General features: G+C 43.2%; 1 protein-coding gene across 1 annotated transcript in view; it reads right to left on the bottom strand.

The window, feature by feature from the left end:
- Positions 1 to 16,082, bottom strand: part of KAT5 (lysine acetyltransferase 5) — a 267,178-nt gene that overhangs the window by 20,002 nt on the left and 231,094 nt on the right. The window contains 3 exon segments of the mRNA XM_033954195.1: positions 9,056 to 9,215; positions 10,792 to 10,885; positions 11,364 to 11,504. Of these exon segments, the coding sequence (XP_033810086.1) occupies positions 9,056 to 9,215; positions 10,792 to 10,885; positions 11,364 to 11,504 (395 nt within the window).

A 16,082-nucleotide genomic window follows, 5' to 3' on the forward strand; every position in this document is an offset into this window, starting at 1 on the left:
TCACAAATATATATTGTGACCAGTCAGACGCAAGGCCTGCCAAGGTCCTAGGTAAACTAGAAAAAAAAAAAGGTAAAAGTAAAATCCCGGCAGGAAAATTCCAGGATCTTCCAGGATGAGAGTGAGGAAAATAATGTAAGCCACCACCAGGGGAGCTCTAGAGGCCCCTGGACTTCTGCTGACACTCCCAGAACAGGACACGCCCCTAGGGTAGATAAGCCAGCAGTGGCATTCAAGCCAGAAAGCCGGTTAGGGAGGAAGTTTATGTCTTGCCTCCCTAAGGATCCACCTGAGCCAAGCAGGGACAACAGACCTGTACCAATGGAATGGACTGAGGCTGAACAGGCAGAAGACTTACCACTTCTGAGCGAGGAGCCTATGGATTTTCAAGAAGCCTGTTCTGGCAGTGAATTCAATTTTCCTGAGCTTATGCAGGTGGACTTGGCTTCTAGCCACAAACAGTGAGTGTGTTTTCTTTTGGACTGTTTGTGTGCTGTTTTTCTTTTCCTTTTCTCTGGAATGTTGGTTTTTTTGAGAGAAGGCTTGGAGAGTGTGGGGAGAGGTTTTGCTTCCACCTTGGGAGGGAATTTGAAAGCCTATCTGTAGGCCTTTGTTTTGGCAAAACCTATTGCTCTCTCCTATTCCTGGCTGTCCCATATTGTTGCCAGAGGCTTTCCTTTATTTTTCTTTTGCCTGAGAATGAAGGAACTTGAATGCTGAACTTTAATTTTGATTTGATAAACACCTGCTTTGGAGCAGGCAATGCTAGCTCTAGTGAGCTGAGGACTCAGGAGCTAATTGGGACTTAATAAGTAGTAGAAGAAAGTTTGAAGCAGATTGTAGTTTGCTTTATTTTCTTGCCCATTTTGGCAGTTTTTTTTTTCCTTTCTTCTTCTTGAATGCTGTAAGGAACCCTGACACATGTTATAAAGTTGAAGCATTACTTACCTGTGCTAAGGAGTGAGTAAAATTGAACTATTTCTCTTAACTACATCTTTTGTTGGGACTTTATTTTTTTTGTTGTATTTGATTGTGAGTGCTATTGAAGAGTCCGGTCCTGCAGGGTGACTCCATGCCGGGTCACACGCTAATGCACTGTATGTTGTAGCCACCAGGATCTCTACAGAGCCCTGCACTGGGCTATAGTGGTGGCCACATAATTGGTGTCAGAAGTGGGATATTGCACCTCCTGCAGGACACTTAAGGAACTGCAATTTGGGAAAAAAAAAAAAAAAAGTTTTTCTTTTGCGGTGCCATTTTGGACTTGTGCTGGAGAAGGCATATTTTGCTTTCTGTTATTGTAAAAGTGGAACTATTGCACTATTTACCATTTGTTTGTTTGGAGAAGTATACATTTTTTTTCTCGAAGTACCTTATCTGGAGTTTCCTGAAACCTACTCAGAGGAGGAGTTTCCAACCGGAAGTCGGAACAAGGATAAAGTCTGCAGCATATCCTGTGGAGGAGTGCAGCGAGGAGCCAGTTGGAGTTTAGGAGTCGGAGAGAACAAGGTCGGAGTTCCAGAGCCGGTTCCAGGGGACCTGAGTTCCGGAGAGGCAAGCCGTGCGGAGAGAACGACTGGAGGCCAAGGAGGCCTAATACCCAAAGGCGCAGACTCACCAGTACTGTTGGTAAGAGTACCTAGGCTGGGGAGGCTAGTAAGGGGAGGAACACGCTTACCAAGCAGCCACACTTGGGTTCCTTTTCTTTTTGTTTGCCTTCCAGGACCTCGCTATGGAGCAAGTCTCGTTATTGGCAGTGTTGGCTGAAGAGGACCGAAGACAGACCGAGGAACTAGAGGGCATTTTGAGGACTAACGAGGCGCGTTGGCAAGCTCGTCAGGATGCTATGATGCTGCAGTATGGGGAACTAATGGTGACCATGCAGGAGCAAGCGAAAATCTTTGCTCAGATACTACAGCAGTCTACAGCACTACCTGCAAGTCAAGCCTTACCCGGTGTTTCAGATTCAGCTCCGGTAGGACTTAACACGCTGACATATTTAAACTGGGGGGAGTCTGCGCTCATAGATGCTCCTGATGATTCCCTTAGTGCCCAGACGTTAGGGCCGATCCTGGAAGTGGGTGAAGCCTATCTTGATTCTCGAGAATTCTTAAGAGGAGGCCCAGGCATAGTGCAGGGACATACACCTAGGCAGAGCCCCGGGAATTCAAGTAAGAATGAGAATAGGAAACCCCCTTTCAAAGATTCATCTGCTCCTGCATCCAGGCCTAACACTTGGGGAGGTGGTAGGAAAGGTTATAGATGGGGGAAGACCGGGCGCACACAAAGTTTTTGTGGGGCAGTAAACTTGTCAAGCCGGAGAACTAGGTGCGATGCTAGGGGAGCCAAAATAAGTATTCCCGGGCAAGGTCTGAAGACCGCATGCACTACCACAGTCTCTGTAGGCGGACATGAAACTGTAGCACTGATCGACACAGGGGCCGATCAGTCTATGATGTCTGTATGGATAATTTTTTTTACAGCCCGGATCCCTCAGGAGTAGGCCAGAGTTTAGGTCCGCTGCCTGAACGCACTTTGAGGCAGAACTCCAGTGGGTTAGGGGTAATGAGGGATAGGGAACCCCTTGTTAAAGTTGCCCCTACCCCTTTATCTTGGCCTAGGGCGCCTAGAAGTAAAAGGAAGTGTTATAGGTGTGGTAAGACTGGACATATTCAAAGGTTTTGTAGAGAGAGGAGAGACTTTGTGATCCATCAGGACTCTAATAGACCAGATATGTCAGGGTGCCAGGTCCTGGTATGGGTGGCTGGGAAAAGAATAAGGGCATTACTGGACACAGGGGCGGAACAGTCAGTAATTTCACGCCAACTGTGGAAACAGGTTAAGGCCTCGCCCTTAAGGAAGGGAGAATTGAATGAAGTGTTTGTGAGATGTGTGCATGGGGACTCTAGACGATACCCACTCTCTACAATAGAGTTGGAGCATGATAGAACGAAATATAATCTTAAAGTTGCTGTTTTGCATTCATGCCCTTTCCCGCTAATTCTAGGCAGAGATTGGCCAGGATGGGAGAAGAGGGTTAAACAAGCTAAACCAATGGTTAGTAAAACCCCGGTGAAATGTCAACCTTCGCCTAAACTGGCGTTGGGAGCACAGTTTAAAGGAGGTTGGTATACTGATAGGAAAGATTGGAAAAGAAGACAGTCTTCTTTTTCAACCGGTAGACCTGGGTGGCGGCCCACACTTAGGTGGGTACCACTGTCAGAGAATGCTAAGGCCCCCACTCAAGCATACTCAAAAGCGGCAGGCTTTGATGTTTATGCGGCCCATGAGCAGGTTATACCTGTTAAAGGTAGAGCTCTAATAAAAACTGATCTACAGATTTCTCCACCTCCAGGCTCTTACATAAGAATAGGCCCTAGGTCGGGGTTGGCAACTGGGCACTCATTAGACGTAGCCGCGGGCATAATTGACCCCGATTATAGGGGAAACGTCATGGTATTGTTAGTGAACCATGGGGACTCAGATTACCAGGTTCAACCCGGTGATAAGATTGCTCAGTTAGTATGTGAGCGGGTCTGGTTTCCTAAGTTAGAACGCTGGGTACACCTTCGGGAGACCAATAGGGGAACGAAGGGATTTGGATCCACGGGATCGGGTAACCCGATGGATACTCAAGGACCCGAGCTGAATACTTTCCAGGGAAGAAAAATGAACAACTTTGAGGAAAGATCATTTCAAAACCCTGTAAAGCTCAGTACAGTTGAGTCCGAAGTGAGTATGACACTGTTGCAACAAGATGTAGCATCACTTAAAAATATATTGAGGGAAATGTCTGAGACTCAAGGGACATTATGGAAGGAGGAAATACAAGCCCTCCGGCAGGAGTGTTTGGATAGTGGCCAGAAGCAAGCAGCTAGAGAAGAATCTTTGTCTAAGGGTTGCTTGCTTGAACTGAAAGAGGTGCTAGGACAAGAGATGGCCATACAGAGACAGCAGCAGGCTGAGGCTCTAGATGGGCTATCAGAACAAATAAAACAAAGAATGCATGAAGTAGAAAACAAAGTAGCAAGTGGTCAAGCTCAACAAAAAAAATGGTTAGAGCAACTTAAGAAAATTCAAACGGCACAAGAACTTTGGGCCACAGAAGGGATAGAACCTGACAGTTTAGCTAAACAGAGCCATAGTAACAAGACCCAATTAGAAAGGCAAGCCATCCAGTTGGGTTCAGTTGAAGACTCGGTGAAACGTGTGGGTGGCAGTGTGAATGATTTACAGGATCAAATACAAGAGCGGGTTGAGGAAATAGCCCAAGTCCTCACGGCCATCACAGAAAGGGTGGAAGGGTTAGAAGGGGTAAAATCTTGTAACCAACAAGACACCAAGATCCCTGAACCCGCTGTGCTCCACTGGCCAGAGGATTTTGAGAATTTATGCTCAGATCCCCGTCCAGAGGAGAAGAAATTTCGAAATAGGAGACACAAGTGATGCTAATTTTTTTTTTTGTTTGTTTGTTTTCTCTCTTTAGATCTGCTCACCTCCATAAGCTTATAGGGATAAGCTTCGTTTAAGGGTGGGGGTATGTGACCATTCAGATGCAAGGCCTGCCAAGGTCCTAGGTAAACTAGAAAAAAAAAAGGTAAAAGTAAAATCCCGGCAGGAAAATTCCAGGATCTTCCAGGATGAGAGTGAGGAAAATAATGTAAGCCACCACCAGGGGAGCTCTAGAGGCCCCTGGACTTCTGCTGACACTCCCAGAACAGGACACGCCCCTAGGGTAGATAAGCCAGCAGTGGCATTCAAGCCAGAAAGCCGGTTAGGGAGGAAGTTTATGTCTTGCCTCCCTAAGGATCCACCTGAGCCAAGCAGGGACAACAGACCTGTACCAATGGAATGGACTGAGGCTGAACAGGCAGAAGACTTACCACTTCTGAGCGAGGAGCCTATGGATTTTCAAGAAGCCTGTTCTGGCAGTGAATTCAATTTTCCTGAGCTTATGCAGGTGGACTTGGCTTCTAGCCACAAACAGTGAGTGTGTTTTCTTTTGGACTGTTTGTGTGCTGTTTTTCTTTTCCTTTTCTCTGGAATGTTGGTTTTTTTGAGAGAAGGCTTGGAGAGTGTGGGGAGAGGTTTTGCTTCCACCTTGGGAGGGAATTTGAAAGCCTATCTGTAGGCCTTTGTTTTGGCAAAACCTATTGCTCTCTCCTATTCCTGGCTGTCCCATATTGTTGCCAGAGGCTTTCCTTTATTTTTCTTTTGCCTGAGAATGAAGGAACTTGAATGCTGAACTTTAATTTTGATTTGATAAACACCTGCTTTGGAGCAGGCAATGCTAGCTCTAGTGAGCTGAGGACTCAGGAGCTAATTGGGACTTAATAAGTAGTAGAAGAAAGTTTGAAGCAGATTGTAGTTTGCTTTATTTTCTTGCCCATTTTGGCAGTTTTTTTTTTTCCTTTCTTCTTCTTGAATGCTGTAAGGAACCCTGACACATGTTATAAAGTTGAAGCATTACTTACCTGTGCTAAGGAGTGAGTAAAATTGAACTATTTCTCTTAACTACACCTTTTGTTGGGACTTTATTTTTTTTGTTGTATTTGATTGTGAGTGCTATTGAAGAGTCCGGTCCTGCAGGGTGACTCCATGCCGGGTCACACGCTAATGCACTGTATGTTGTAGCCACCAGGATCTCTACAGAGCCCTGCACTGGGCTATAGTGGTGGCCACAATATGAAGAATCCACACTCACTGCCAACTCCCTTGCAGACTTCTTCAACAACAAGATCAACTTTACCTACCAAGACCAATTCCCTCGAACAGTTCCCCATCCTCCCAGACCCTAATACACCCAACTCAGACCAGGGTATAATTAAACCAGACCCAGGAGCCAGAACAAACCTTAGCTGGAAACGATTCTCAACAATTGACTGGAAAACCTTTAATACCTACTATAATAAATACAACCGCTCCTTCTGCAAATTAGACACATGCCCACCAAACATCATGAAAGCAGCCCCAAGCCACTTTAAAGCAAACATGATGACTTGGGTTAACTCCCTATTATCCGCAGGAATCTTCCCACCAGAGCAAGGTCACATCATGATTACCCCCATTTTAAAAAACGCAAAAGAATCACCAAACTCCCCATCCAACTACAGACCGATCGCAAGCATCCCCTTATTCTCCAAAATAGCAGAAGGGGCAGTAAAGGTAGAACTCTCCACATACCTAGAAAAATTCAACATCCTAAGCGACTATCAATCTGGCTTTCGCACGGAACACAGCACCGAAACCATCTTAGCCACTCTTCTTGACCATCTCCACACGCTCTTTAGTCAGGGCTCTAGTGCATTGATTGTACAACTAGACCTAAGCAGTGCCTTCGACCTGGTCGACCACACCATACTCCTTGAATGTCTATCACACATTGGTATCTCTGATCAGGTCCTCAACTGGTTTCAGGGGTTCCTAAAAAATAGATCCTACAAAGTACACCAGAACAAAGCTTTCTTATACTGCTGGGAAAACACCTGCGGTGTACCGCAGGGCTCCCCCCTATCCCCCACCCTGTTCAATATCTACCTAGCCTCCCTAGGTAACCTACTACACACCCTCAAACTCAAATTTTTCATCTATGCAGATATCACATTAGTCATCCCTTTCACTAGCTTCTCACCTGAAACACTTGATTACATTACAAATATCCTCAACCAGATTGAGCTCTGGATGCTAGCATTCAGGCTCAAACTAAATTCCGACAAAACAAAATTTTTTCTGGCCTCCCCCAACGACAAAATCAAGGACACCACCATCCAACTGAAAGGAAGGCCTTTCCCCCTTGAAAACACTGTAAAAATCCTGGGTGTTACGCTGGACAGACATTTATCCTTAGAATCTCACACTGACCTCAGCGTCAGGAAATGTTTCGCGGTACTATGGAAACTCCGAACCATAAAAAAATACTTCAATGATTCCTCGTTCCGCCTTCTAGTGCAATCTGCCATTCTCAGCATTCTAGACTACTGTAATATTATTTACCTGAACTCCACGAAGAAAACGACCAGGAGACTAAAAGCGATCCAAAACACAGCCGTCCGCCTCATCTATGGCCTAAAGAAATGGGAACATATCACCCCTTTCTACTACCAACTCCACTGGCTGCCTTTCGAATCCAGAGTACTCTTCAAATTTGCATGCTTCTGCTACAAATCGGTAAACGGCCTCTCGCCAAGATACATCAATCCCCTCTTTAATCTTTACTGCTCCAACAAGAAATCCCGTAGAATTCAACTGTTCGCCTACCCCTCGCTTAAGCTTTGTCATCTTAAAAGATTCCTAGACAAAACCTTCACCTTCCAAGCAGCCAAGATGAACCCATGGATCGCCCAAATGATTCTCGAGGCTCCCACTTACCTCGACTTCAGAAAAACACTCAAAACTTACCTATTCAACAAACAAGCCCCCTAACGCCCCCTCTCCGGAATTACCTGGCCACACGCCCGCCCCTTTCCCCCTTCATTGATCGCTGTCTTCCAGCTCACTTACCCTCCTCCTTCTTCATCAGCCAAGTTCGGCTAAAGTTGTTGTAAATCCAATAAATCATGGTAAATCGGCCCTTCCCCCCCCCTTTATTGACCGCTTTCCTCCTTCTCTACTTCCCACTCCCTCTTCTTCAGCCATGTTCGGCAGAAGGTGTTCTAAATCCAATACATTGTTTGTATACCCAATACATTGCCTGTAAACCCAAAACATTGTTTGTAAATCGGCATGTCAATGCGGATCCTAATGTAATTATTGTGAACCGCCTAGAACTCGATGGGCATGGCGGTATATAAGAATAAAATTATTATTTATTATTATTATTTTCAGTGTGTCTTCTCAGACTGATTTTATGCCTAGCAAATTTTTATTTTGCTCTGATTGTGATGCTTTGATTTTAAGGATATCAAAAAACTGGACTAGTGCATAACCATTTCAATAACAATGCTTTCAATTTTTCATGAGTGTGCCTCAGCCCCACCACTCCACCGCTGTGCTATCTTGTGACTGCGTGGAGATTTATGTGGCACTTCATCATCGGCTGCTCATATCTTTTTGATTTTTATAGAATCGTGAAAAATTCTTCTTATATACTTAAAAATGTTTTTCTAATGTTTTTCTTAATATAAAGAGTGATGTAAATACTTAGCTCTTATCAGCCAACGTCTGGGAGTCTAACCCTGACTCCCAGACGTTGGCTGATAAGAGCTAAGTATTTACATCACTCTTTATATTAAGAAAAACATTAGAAAAACATTTTTAAGTATATATGAAGGATTTTTCACGATTCTATAAAAACCAAAAAGATATGAGCAGCCGATGATGAAGTGCCACATAAATCTCCACGCAGTCACAAGATAGCACAGCGGTGGAGTGGTGGGGCTGAGGCACACTCATGAAAAATTGAAAGCATTGTTATTGAAATGGTTATGCACTAGTCCAGTTTTTTGATATCTCCACATTTTGGGACTGGTACAAGCATTCATTATTTTAGCCATATTTGAGGAAGCTTATAGTTGATTTTAAGCTTATAGTTGATTTTAAGGATGACATTGTAATATTTTGTTTGTTGTTTATTGTACTAAACTATTTTGTATGTTTTTGGTTGTAAATTGCTAAGAATTGCAGATCATGTGGTATATTACATTTTGGAAATAAGTAAAACAAACAAACAAACAAACCATCTGCTTGGAGACAGAGAAAGTACTGAACAGTTCAGGCCACAAAATATCCTTAAAGGATGAATCACAAGGAACTTTTCTTTTTCTCTGTCTTCTTCTGCTAGTCAGCAAACATAACTCAATGGTCTGGCAGGATGCTAAGGAAAGAAGGATGTTGACAGTAGGGCTTATGTGCAGCATGTCAGGGCTACAGTGACATATCACTACTTTTCCCTCTCATGAGAGGATCCAGTACTGATGCTCAAGGATGATGGTAGTGGCGGTAAGAGTTATACTTCAACGATGCATACAGTGTAGTAGTTCTCTTATGGGAGAGGGGTGGAGGGCAATGTAGATCTCAGGAGTTAGTGAGGATAAAGGGTCATACATCAGGGCCTCACTTGATAGTGATCTGTGGTCGCTCTCCATTGTCAGACTTTAGGCTCATGAGTATTTCCAGGATAGTCTGAGACCAGTAGCTGCGGTAAGAGAGCAGGCCCAGGTCAGACAGGGGTTTCTCTGGAGTCCCTGTCTTCCCTTCCACCTTGGAGAGTTCATAACCTGAAGACAGAAAGAGAAAAATAAACAGCTCTATCAAAAATACAGATGTATTACAATAGAATTAACTATTTCTGCTGTGACCACCATGCCTGGGCTTGGAAATGCTGTATATGTCTGTCAAATGAAATATGGCTGTTAAGAGAAAGGAAACTGTATTTTCTGAACTTGAATGTACAATAGACATAAAAGAGACTAGGGGTGAGTAACTGTGGCATGGGAGTAAGTATTTTATAAGAGGATGGTATGATTTGTTTTTGATGTGTATGTTGATGCAGGACTGGGTTGTTTAGATAAGATTGTGTTTGTATGTATATGTACTTGTAATGTGTGTATTTTATTATGTATGTGTTTTTGGAACCTGCTTTGTATAAAGCGGGATATAAATAAAAACCATGAACTATATGGTGAGAAGACGTGGGGCTGTATGAACTGAGATAAAGCGCAGATTTGGTATAGTTTTCAGGGAATCTTTAGTGCCAGTTAGATGCCAGAGCAGTAAGTTGAAGCCCTGGTCTTGTTGGAACCATTGTCCTATACACTCAAGAGCAATGCAAAGCTTTGTAATTACTGCAGCATAGCTAGCTGGTAAACTGGGGGCAGTCATTCTAAAAAGAACATCTGTGCTGAGTCAGATGAAGATCTATCTTTGACAGTAGCCAGTTAAGATCACAGATATCATAGCTCATTTCTGAAATAAAAAATGGCTTTCTCAAGTCTACCTGGCTGATAATTTTTAAGGACGTTTCCTCCATAAATTTGTCCGAGCCTCTGCTGAACCCTGCTATGCTATTTGTTAGAGAATGGCTTGGGGACAAATTTGTCCCCATCCCTACAGGAACGCAATTTCTCCATCCCGTTTCTATGAGTTTTGTCACTATCCCTGTCCCTGTCCCATTCCTGTAAGCTCTGCCTTAACTACACAAGTCTCAAACATATGATTTTGAAGTGTTTGAGGCTTGTGCAGATGAGGATGGAGCTTGCAGGAATGGAGCAGGGATGGGACTGAAAAATGAGTTCCCCTAGGGACTGTGAAAAATTTGTCTCCGTTTCATTCTCTACTAGTCGCCTTGACTGTGTCTCTGACAACAGATTGCATAGCTTAATTGTTTGCTGCATGAACAAAATACTTCTATAATTTATTTTAAATCTACTGATTAGTTTATGGGCATATCCTCTTGTTTTAGTGCTGTTTGAAAGGTGAAACAAGTTAAGCATTCCACCCCAATCATGATTTTATGAACATCAGAGGTCTTTTTTCCAAGCTGAAAAGCGCTAACCTACTTAGCCTTTCTTCATAAGAGATGTGTTTCATCCCCTTTATTACAGTAGCATAGCCAGAAGTAATATTTGGGTTACAGCATATCTGTGGCTATGCCCTTGTTTTATCACCCTTCTCCAAACCATTTCTAGTTCTGCTATATCCTTCCTCTTTTCTCTTCCTTCCTTCTCAACTGCCACTACTAAATATGTAGTGCGTCTGCAGGTGATCTAGAGTCACTAAGGGTCAAAGGTACTAAGCATTTATTCCAAAAACATATGCAGTCCAAAGTGAGTAAAGGAAGCCAGCAGAACTTACTGAACTCAATAAGAAGCTTGCCATAGCCTCGTCGCTGATAAGGGGGTAAGGTCAGGATACAAGCTACATTATAGTCTTCGGTTGATTCCTTTTCCTATCACACAAAAGTAGCAAGAGTGGGACCTAGATCATCAACCTTGTATCAACAGTAACTGCTACAACCCTAAGGGCACATTATGCTGCAGTGTGCGCCCTCACCACTATCACATCTTCCCCTCCCCAATTCCTCTCTTTCTCTCTTGTCCTCCATTTCTCTTATGGTTTATTTGTTATAATGCTTTTCCTCTGGAGATGATAAAGCAGTTTTACAATATACAGTATATATACAAAAACTCAAGAAATAGGAAAGAATGTCAATTCAAAATGAGAAACAAAGAAAAATTCCAGACAGTCTGTGGGGAGAAAAGGATAGAAGAGTAGCATCAAAGGCCCACCAAAAGACCACACCCACATAAAAATCCAATTGGTACTTTTTTTTTTTAAAGAATCTGCTATGCCTCCAAGTGTATGAAGCTGTTTGGTCCTTTTGCTACTGGCTGTGCACGTGGTGAGGGAAGATGAAAAAAGCTTACCTTAGAGAAGTATCCCACAATGTGAAAGCCTTTTGAGTCATATTCCGTCATGACATAGAAAAGAAAAGGATCCGTATCATAATACAGAGTCTTGTGGTCCAGGAAGCACTTGGCCAGGAGACACAAATTCTGTGAATAAGTCTGAAAAGTAAAAAGAGAAGAATATATAAGCAAAACAGAAAATTCATCATTACTCAAAGCAAGCAGATCAGGTTAAAGATCTTGGAATCACACACACAGAATGTCAGGCTTATGGTTGTACCTTTTCTCTTTGTACTACTAAGCTGTGGCTCCTATGAGTAGAATTTAGGGTCTATATGGCCCTTTACCAAGATGTGAGTATAAACTGGGAGAAGAACCACTGGCAACCACAAATGATGATCTACAGTGCTCTGGGGTTTCAGATGTCATGTTATAAGCAGCAGCAGCAGGGAAAAGTGAAATTTGAATTTACCTGTTAATTTGCTTTCCTCGAGTCCTGCCAAACCATTCCAGACAAGTGGGTTATGTCCCCCTGAAAGCGGATAGATATATATATCTTTTGGGTTTCCAAGTCACCACTAAAAGCCAAACCTGATACAATCAAAATTATGATGTTGTGGCCATTAACCTAAGAATGAGATAATTCCATATACCAAGAATTTGATTACCTTGAGAGTGAGCTAAAACATACACACTGTTGGCTTTCTGAACTGGTCAGACTGAAAAGCCCTTGACCATTATTACTTCCAAGGGTGGGTACTGACTGATCTGGCAGAACTCAAATAAAGGTAATGAATGAGTAAGTCCAAATTTCACCTTCATCATCATACATGCCAGACCAGTCCAAATGAGTACCTAAGCACTACCCAGACTAGGTGAGAAGAAGCCACAGTGGCTCTCAGGACTCCTATACCTAAGAAGTAGATCTATCCAGACCAGCACATCCATGCTGAGGAATGTAGATTAGAGTTAGAATGGAGGCAATGGCACTGTCCTGCTATTATCCTCTGAAAAGACAGACTCCAAACCTGCTTGTAACTACTTTGACTGTAACCACGGAAAGGTGAAATATCAAACCCATCCCCTTTTCCTGAGATCTGAGAATGACTTTCTCTTACCCTAAAATAGAATGGAAAGGATCTTCCAGGAAAGAATCATCTGACCAGGTGAAAAAGAAAAGTTACTTACCTGTAGCAGGTGTTTTCTGAGGATTGCAAGTATGTATTCTCACATGTGGGTAATGTCATCCACGGAACCCGGTATGGCCAGATAACAAGTGTACTGTCTCTTTAAATTTTAAGGTGCTGCCCGTAACACATGTGTGTTAGTGCCTTCCCATCCGACATCAGCTTGCGGGACCTGCAGGTCAGTAACAAAGCTAAGAAGCTGACTATGATAATGCTGTTGTAGAGAATCCATTTAGAATACTGTGTACAATTTTGGAGACCACACCTTCAAAAAGATATAAACAGGATGGAGTCGGTCCAGAGAGCTGCTTCAAAATTGGTTAGTGTTCTTGATCGTGATAATTGTATTAAGAAGGATATAAAGGGGGAGCATAATCCTATATGTGTGAGACACCCCTTATCTGGGAACCTGAAAGACACTAATATATATAAAAAGATTAGGCTGTATGATAGAAATGCTTCAGAAATTTTTCACACAGCATAGTATAGATACAGCTGAGTATAGGCCTTTTAGTTACCAGTGAAGAAGAGAGAAATATCTAATATTGTTCAGGGTATAATATCTGAAAAAACAAGATACAGCTAAAAATCATAAAAACAACTTATAAATAAAAGAAAACAGGCTAGGGGTCAGACTGATCTGGCAATAAGAATATATTTTTTATACTGACTTCTTAACAATGCATGGGAAGCAACATTTAGCAGTTTACCTTGAGATTTTCAGTATTGAACATGGGTCAGCTGGGATGTCTTATGATTTAATAGCATGTGATAATTAAGTCATTAATGTTGCTAAGGAAAATTGCTAATGAAGTATGATTAATCAGAAACCATGTGACTTGAATAGAACAAATAGAACATTGCTGAAGTATGTAATTTGTAATTGCATCCTAGTGAAGCAATTGTAATCTAATTGGAAGATGTACCAACTACGTATGTTTAATAATGAATTAATTGATGATGTCATAATCCCAGGAAAATGGCCAGCCACTTGTTCTTCGGTGAGATTTTTGGTTGTTGTCCTACCAGTCAGTAGGATGCCAAAAAACTCCCAAGGCTTTGAATGTTTAAATTACACTTTTGTGTCTGGTAGTTTTTTTTTCCCTTGTCTCCTTTAGAGCTAGAGAAAGAGCTGAGGGGGTATGTAGCCTGTTCATGTAGTTATTGAGAGCAAATAGTCTTTGTCATAAATCATATGGGTAGACTTTGATAACTTAATATGTATATTCTGGAAGAAAGATGAGAGAGAGAAGATATGGTAGAGATTTAAATATCTCCATGGCATTGATTTACAGGAGGTGAGTCTTTTTCAAACAAAGGAAAACTCCAGAATGAGAAGGCATAGGTTCACATTAAGAGGTGATATGCTCAAGTGTAATGTAAGAAAATACTTCTTTACAGAAAGGGTGTTAGATGTGTGGAAGTCTCCTGGTGGAGGTGGAGATGAAGACTATCTGAATTCAAGGTAGCGCGGAAGAAGCATGTGAGATCTCTTAGGGAAAGGAGGAGATAGTGGATGCTGTGGAGCGGCAAACTTGATGGGCCATTCGGCCTTTATCTGCTGTCATGTTTCTATTTCATCCCAAAGGGTCCAAGAAGAAAGAAAAGGTCATGGATGTCAGGAGTCCTATTATGTTACCTGAAGGTGACCAATGCGTTTCGTGTCTCAGCTCATCTTTTTGTGTTAACCAATCAGGCGAGACAACGCAGACCCGCTTACGAGACCACTATCTCTAGATGGATTCATAGAGATATGTCCTCTGCATCGACTGCAGAAAACAGCCACCTATCTCATTGAAGGCATATCTGACAAGAGGAGTGGCTTTCTCTTGGACTGCACCATGGGCAATTCCTCCTGAGATCTGTAAATCAGCGACCTGGTCCTCCCTGCATACTTTCACCAAATTCTACAGGTTGGACATAGCAGCACAGGAGGTGTCACTTTCAGGACCTCTGTACTACATTCAGGCTCATCTTTCCCACCCTAGATTTTGGGGACTGCTTAGATACATCCCTACAGTTCAGTATACCATCCCTATTATACTGGAAAAATAGATTAGGTTCTTACCTTGATAATACTTTTTCCAGTAGATAAAGATGATATGCTGATTAGAGAATGACACGGGGAAAAAATCTGTCCTCGTCACCGCCCCGTCCCCGGCTCACTGTCCCCTTCACCGCCCCGTCACCACCATCCCCTTCACCGCCCCATCACCATCCCCGCAGCATCCATACAAGCCTCAGTACTGTGAAACAGCATGAAGACAGAAGAGAGTCCTGCCACTACTACTACTGCACTGAAAATCTGTTTCAGTGCCTCTGCCCTGTAGTAAAAACAGAGCATAAAATAAATCAGTTGACTTGTCCTCCCTTGCAATGACGTGTCCCCCATATTCACCTATAGCTCGAATCAGGTCAATTGTGCACACTAAAAATGCCCACCTGAGCACATAATCATGCAGATGCTGCAGTACAATGTGCAACAGGAGGATTTGGAACGTGAGCGCAGGCAGGCAGTGATACAAAAACAGCAGACACCCGACCGATTGCAGCGTTCTGCCATCTCCCTCCCTCCACCTCACCTTAGATGTAGATATGCCGGCTTTCTTTTTCGCCCAGCTGCACGCATTCAAAAAGCCGCGCTCATTTGTTCAGTATTCTCCTCTGACGCAACCAGAAAGAGGAAGTTGCAGGAGAGGAGAAGATTGATCAACTTGAGCAGCCACGTGTGCGTTGCTTTTTGAACGCGTGCGGCTGGGCGAAAAAGAAATCCAGCATACTCTACATCAGTGTTTTTCAACCTTTTTACACCCGTGGACTGGCAGAAATAAAAGAATTATTTTGTGGACTGGCAAACTACTAGGACTAAAATTTAAAAACCCCGTTTCCGCCCTATCTCTGCGAGCTCGGTCACCTCAGTAACTATAGAAAAATAGACAAATATAATGCAAAATATAGACAGCAGATATAAATTCTCAAAACTGACACGTTTTGATCACTAAATTGAAAATAAAATCATTTTTCCTACCTTTGCTGTCTGGTGATTGATTTCATGAGTCTCTGGTTGCATTTCCTTCTATCTGTGTATCCTTTCTTTCATTTCTTTCTTTCTGCACTCAGGCCCAAAAATTGTCCCTTTCTATTCCCTTCCTTTTTCCTTCCCATGTCCTTAGTGCCCCTTCCTGTCTTTAGTGCCCCCTAGTGCCTCCTTCCCATGTCCTTAGTGCCCCTTCCTGTCTTTAGTGCCCCCAGTGCCTCCTTCCCATGTCTTTAGTGCCCCCAGTGCCTCCTTCCCATGTCCTTAGTGCCCCTTCCTGTCTTTAGTGCCCCCAGTGCCTCCTTCCCATATCCTTAGTGCCCCTTCCTGTCTTTAGTGCCCCTAGTGCCTCCTTCCTATGTCCCTCTCACTGCCTTCCACACTTTGTCCCATCCCCACCCCCGAAGCCTGCCTGCCTGTCTACCTTTGTCCCTCCCTCCCTAGCCAAAGCCAGCCTGCTGCCTCCCTGCCGCTCAAAAAAGCCTCCTTTCTTTTCCCCTGCTCTTACCGCCA

The sequence above is a fragment of the Geotrypetes seraphini genome, chromosome 8, assembly GCF_902459505.1.
Source record: "Geotrypetes seraphini chromosome 8, aGeoSer1.1, whole genome shotgun sequence".
Taxonomy (NCBI): Eukaryota; Metazoa; Chordata; class Amphibia; order Gymnophiona; family Dermophiidae; genus Geotrypetes; species Geotrypetes seraphini.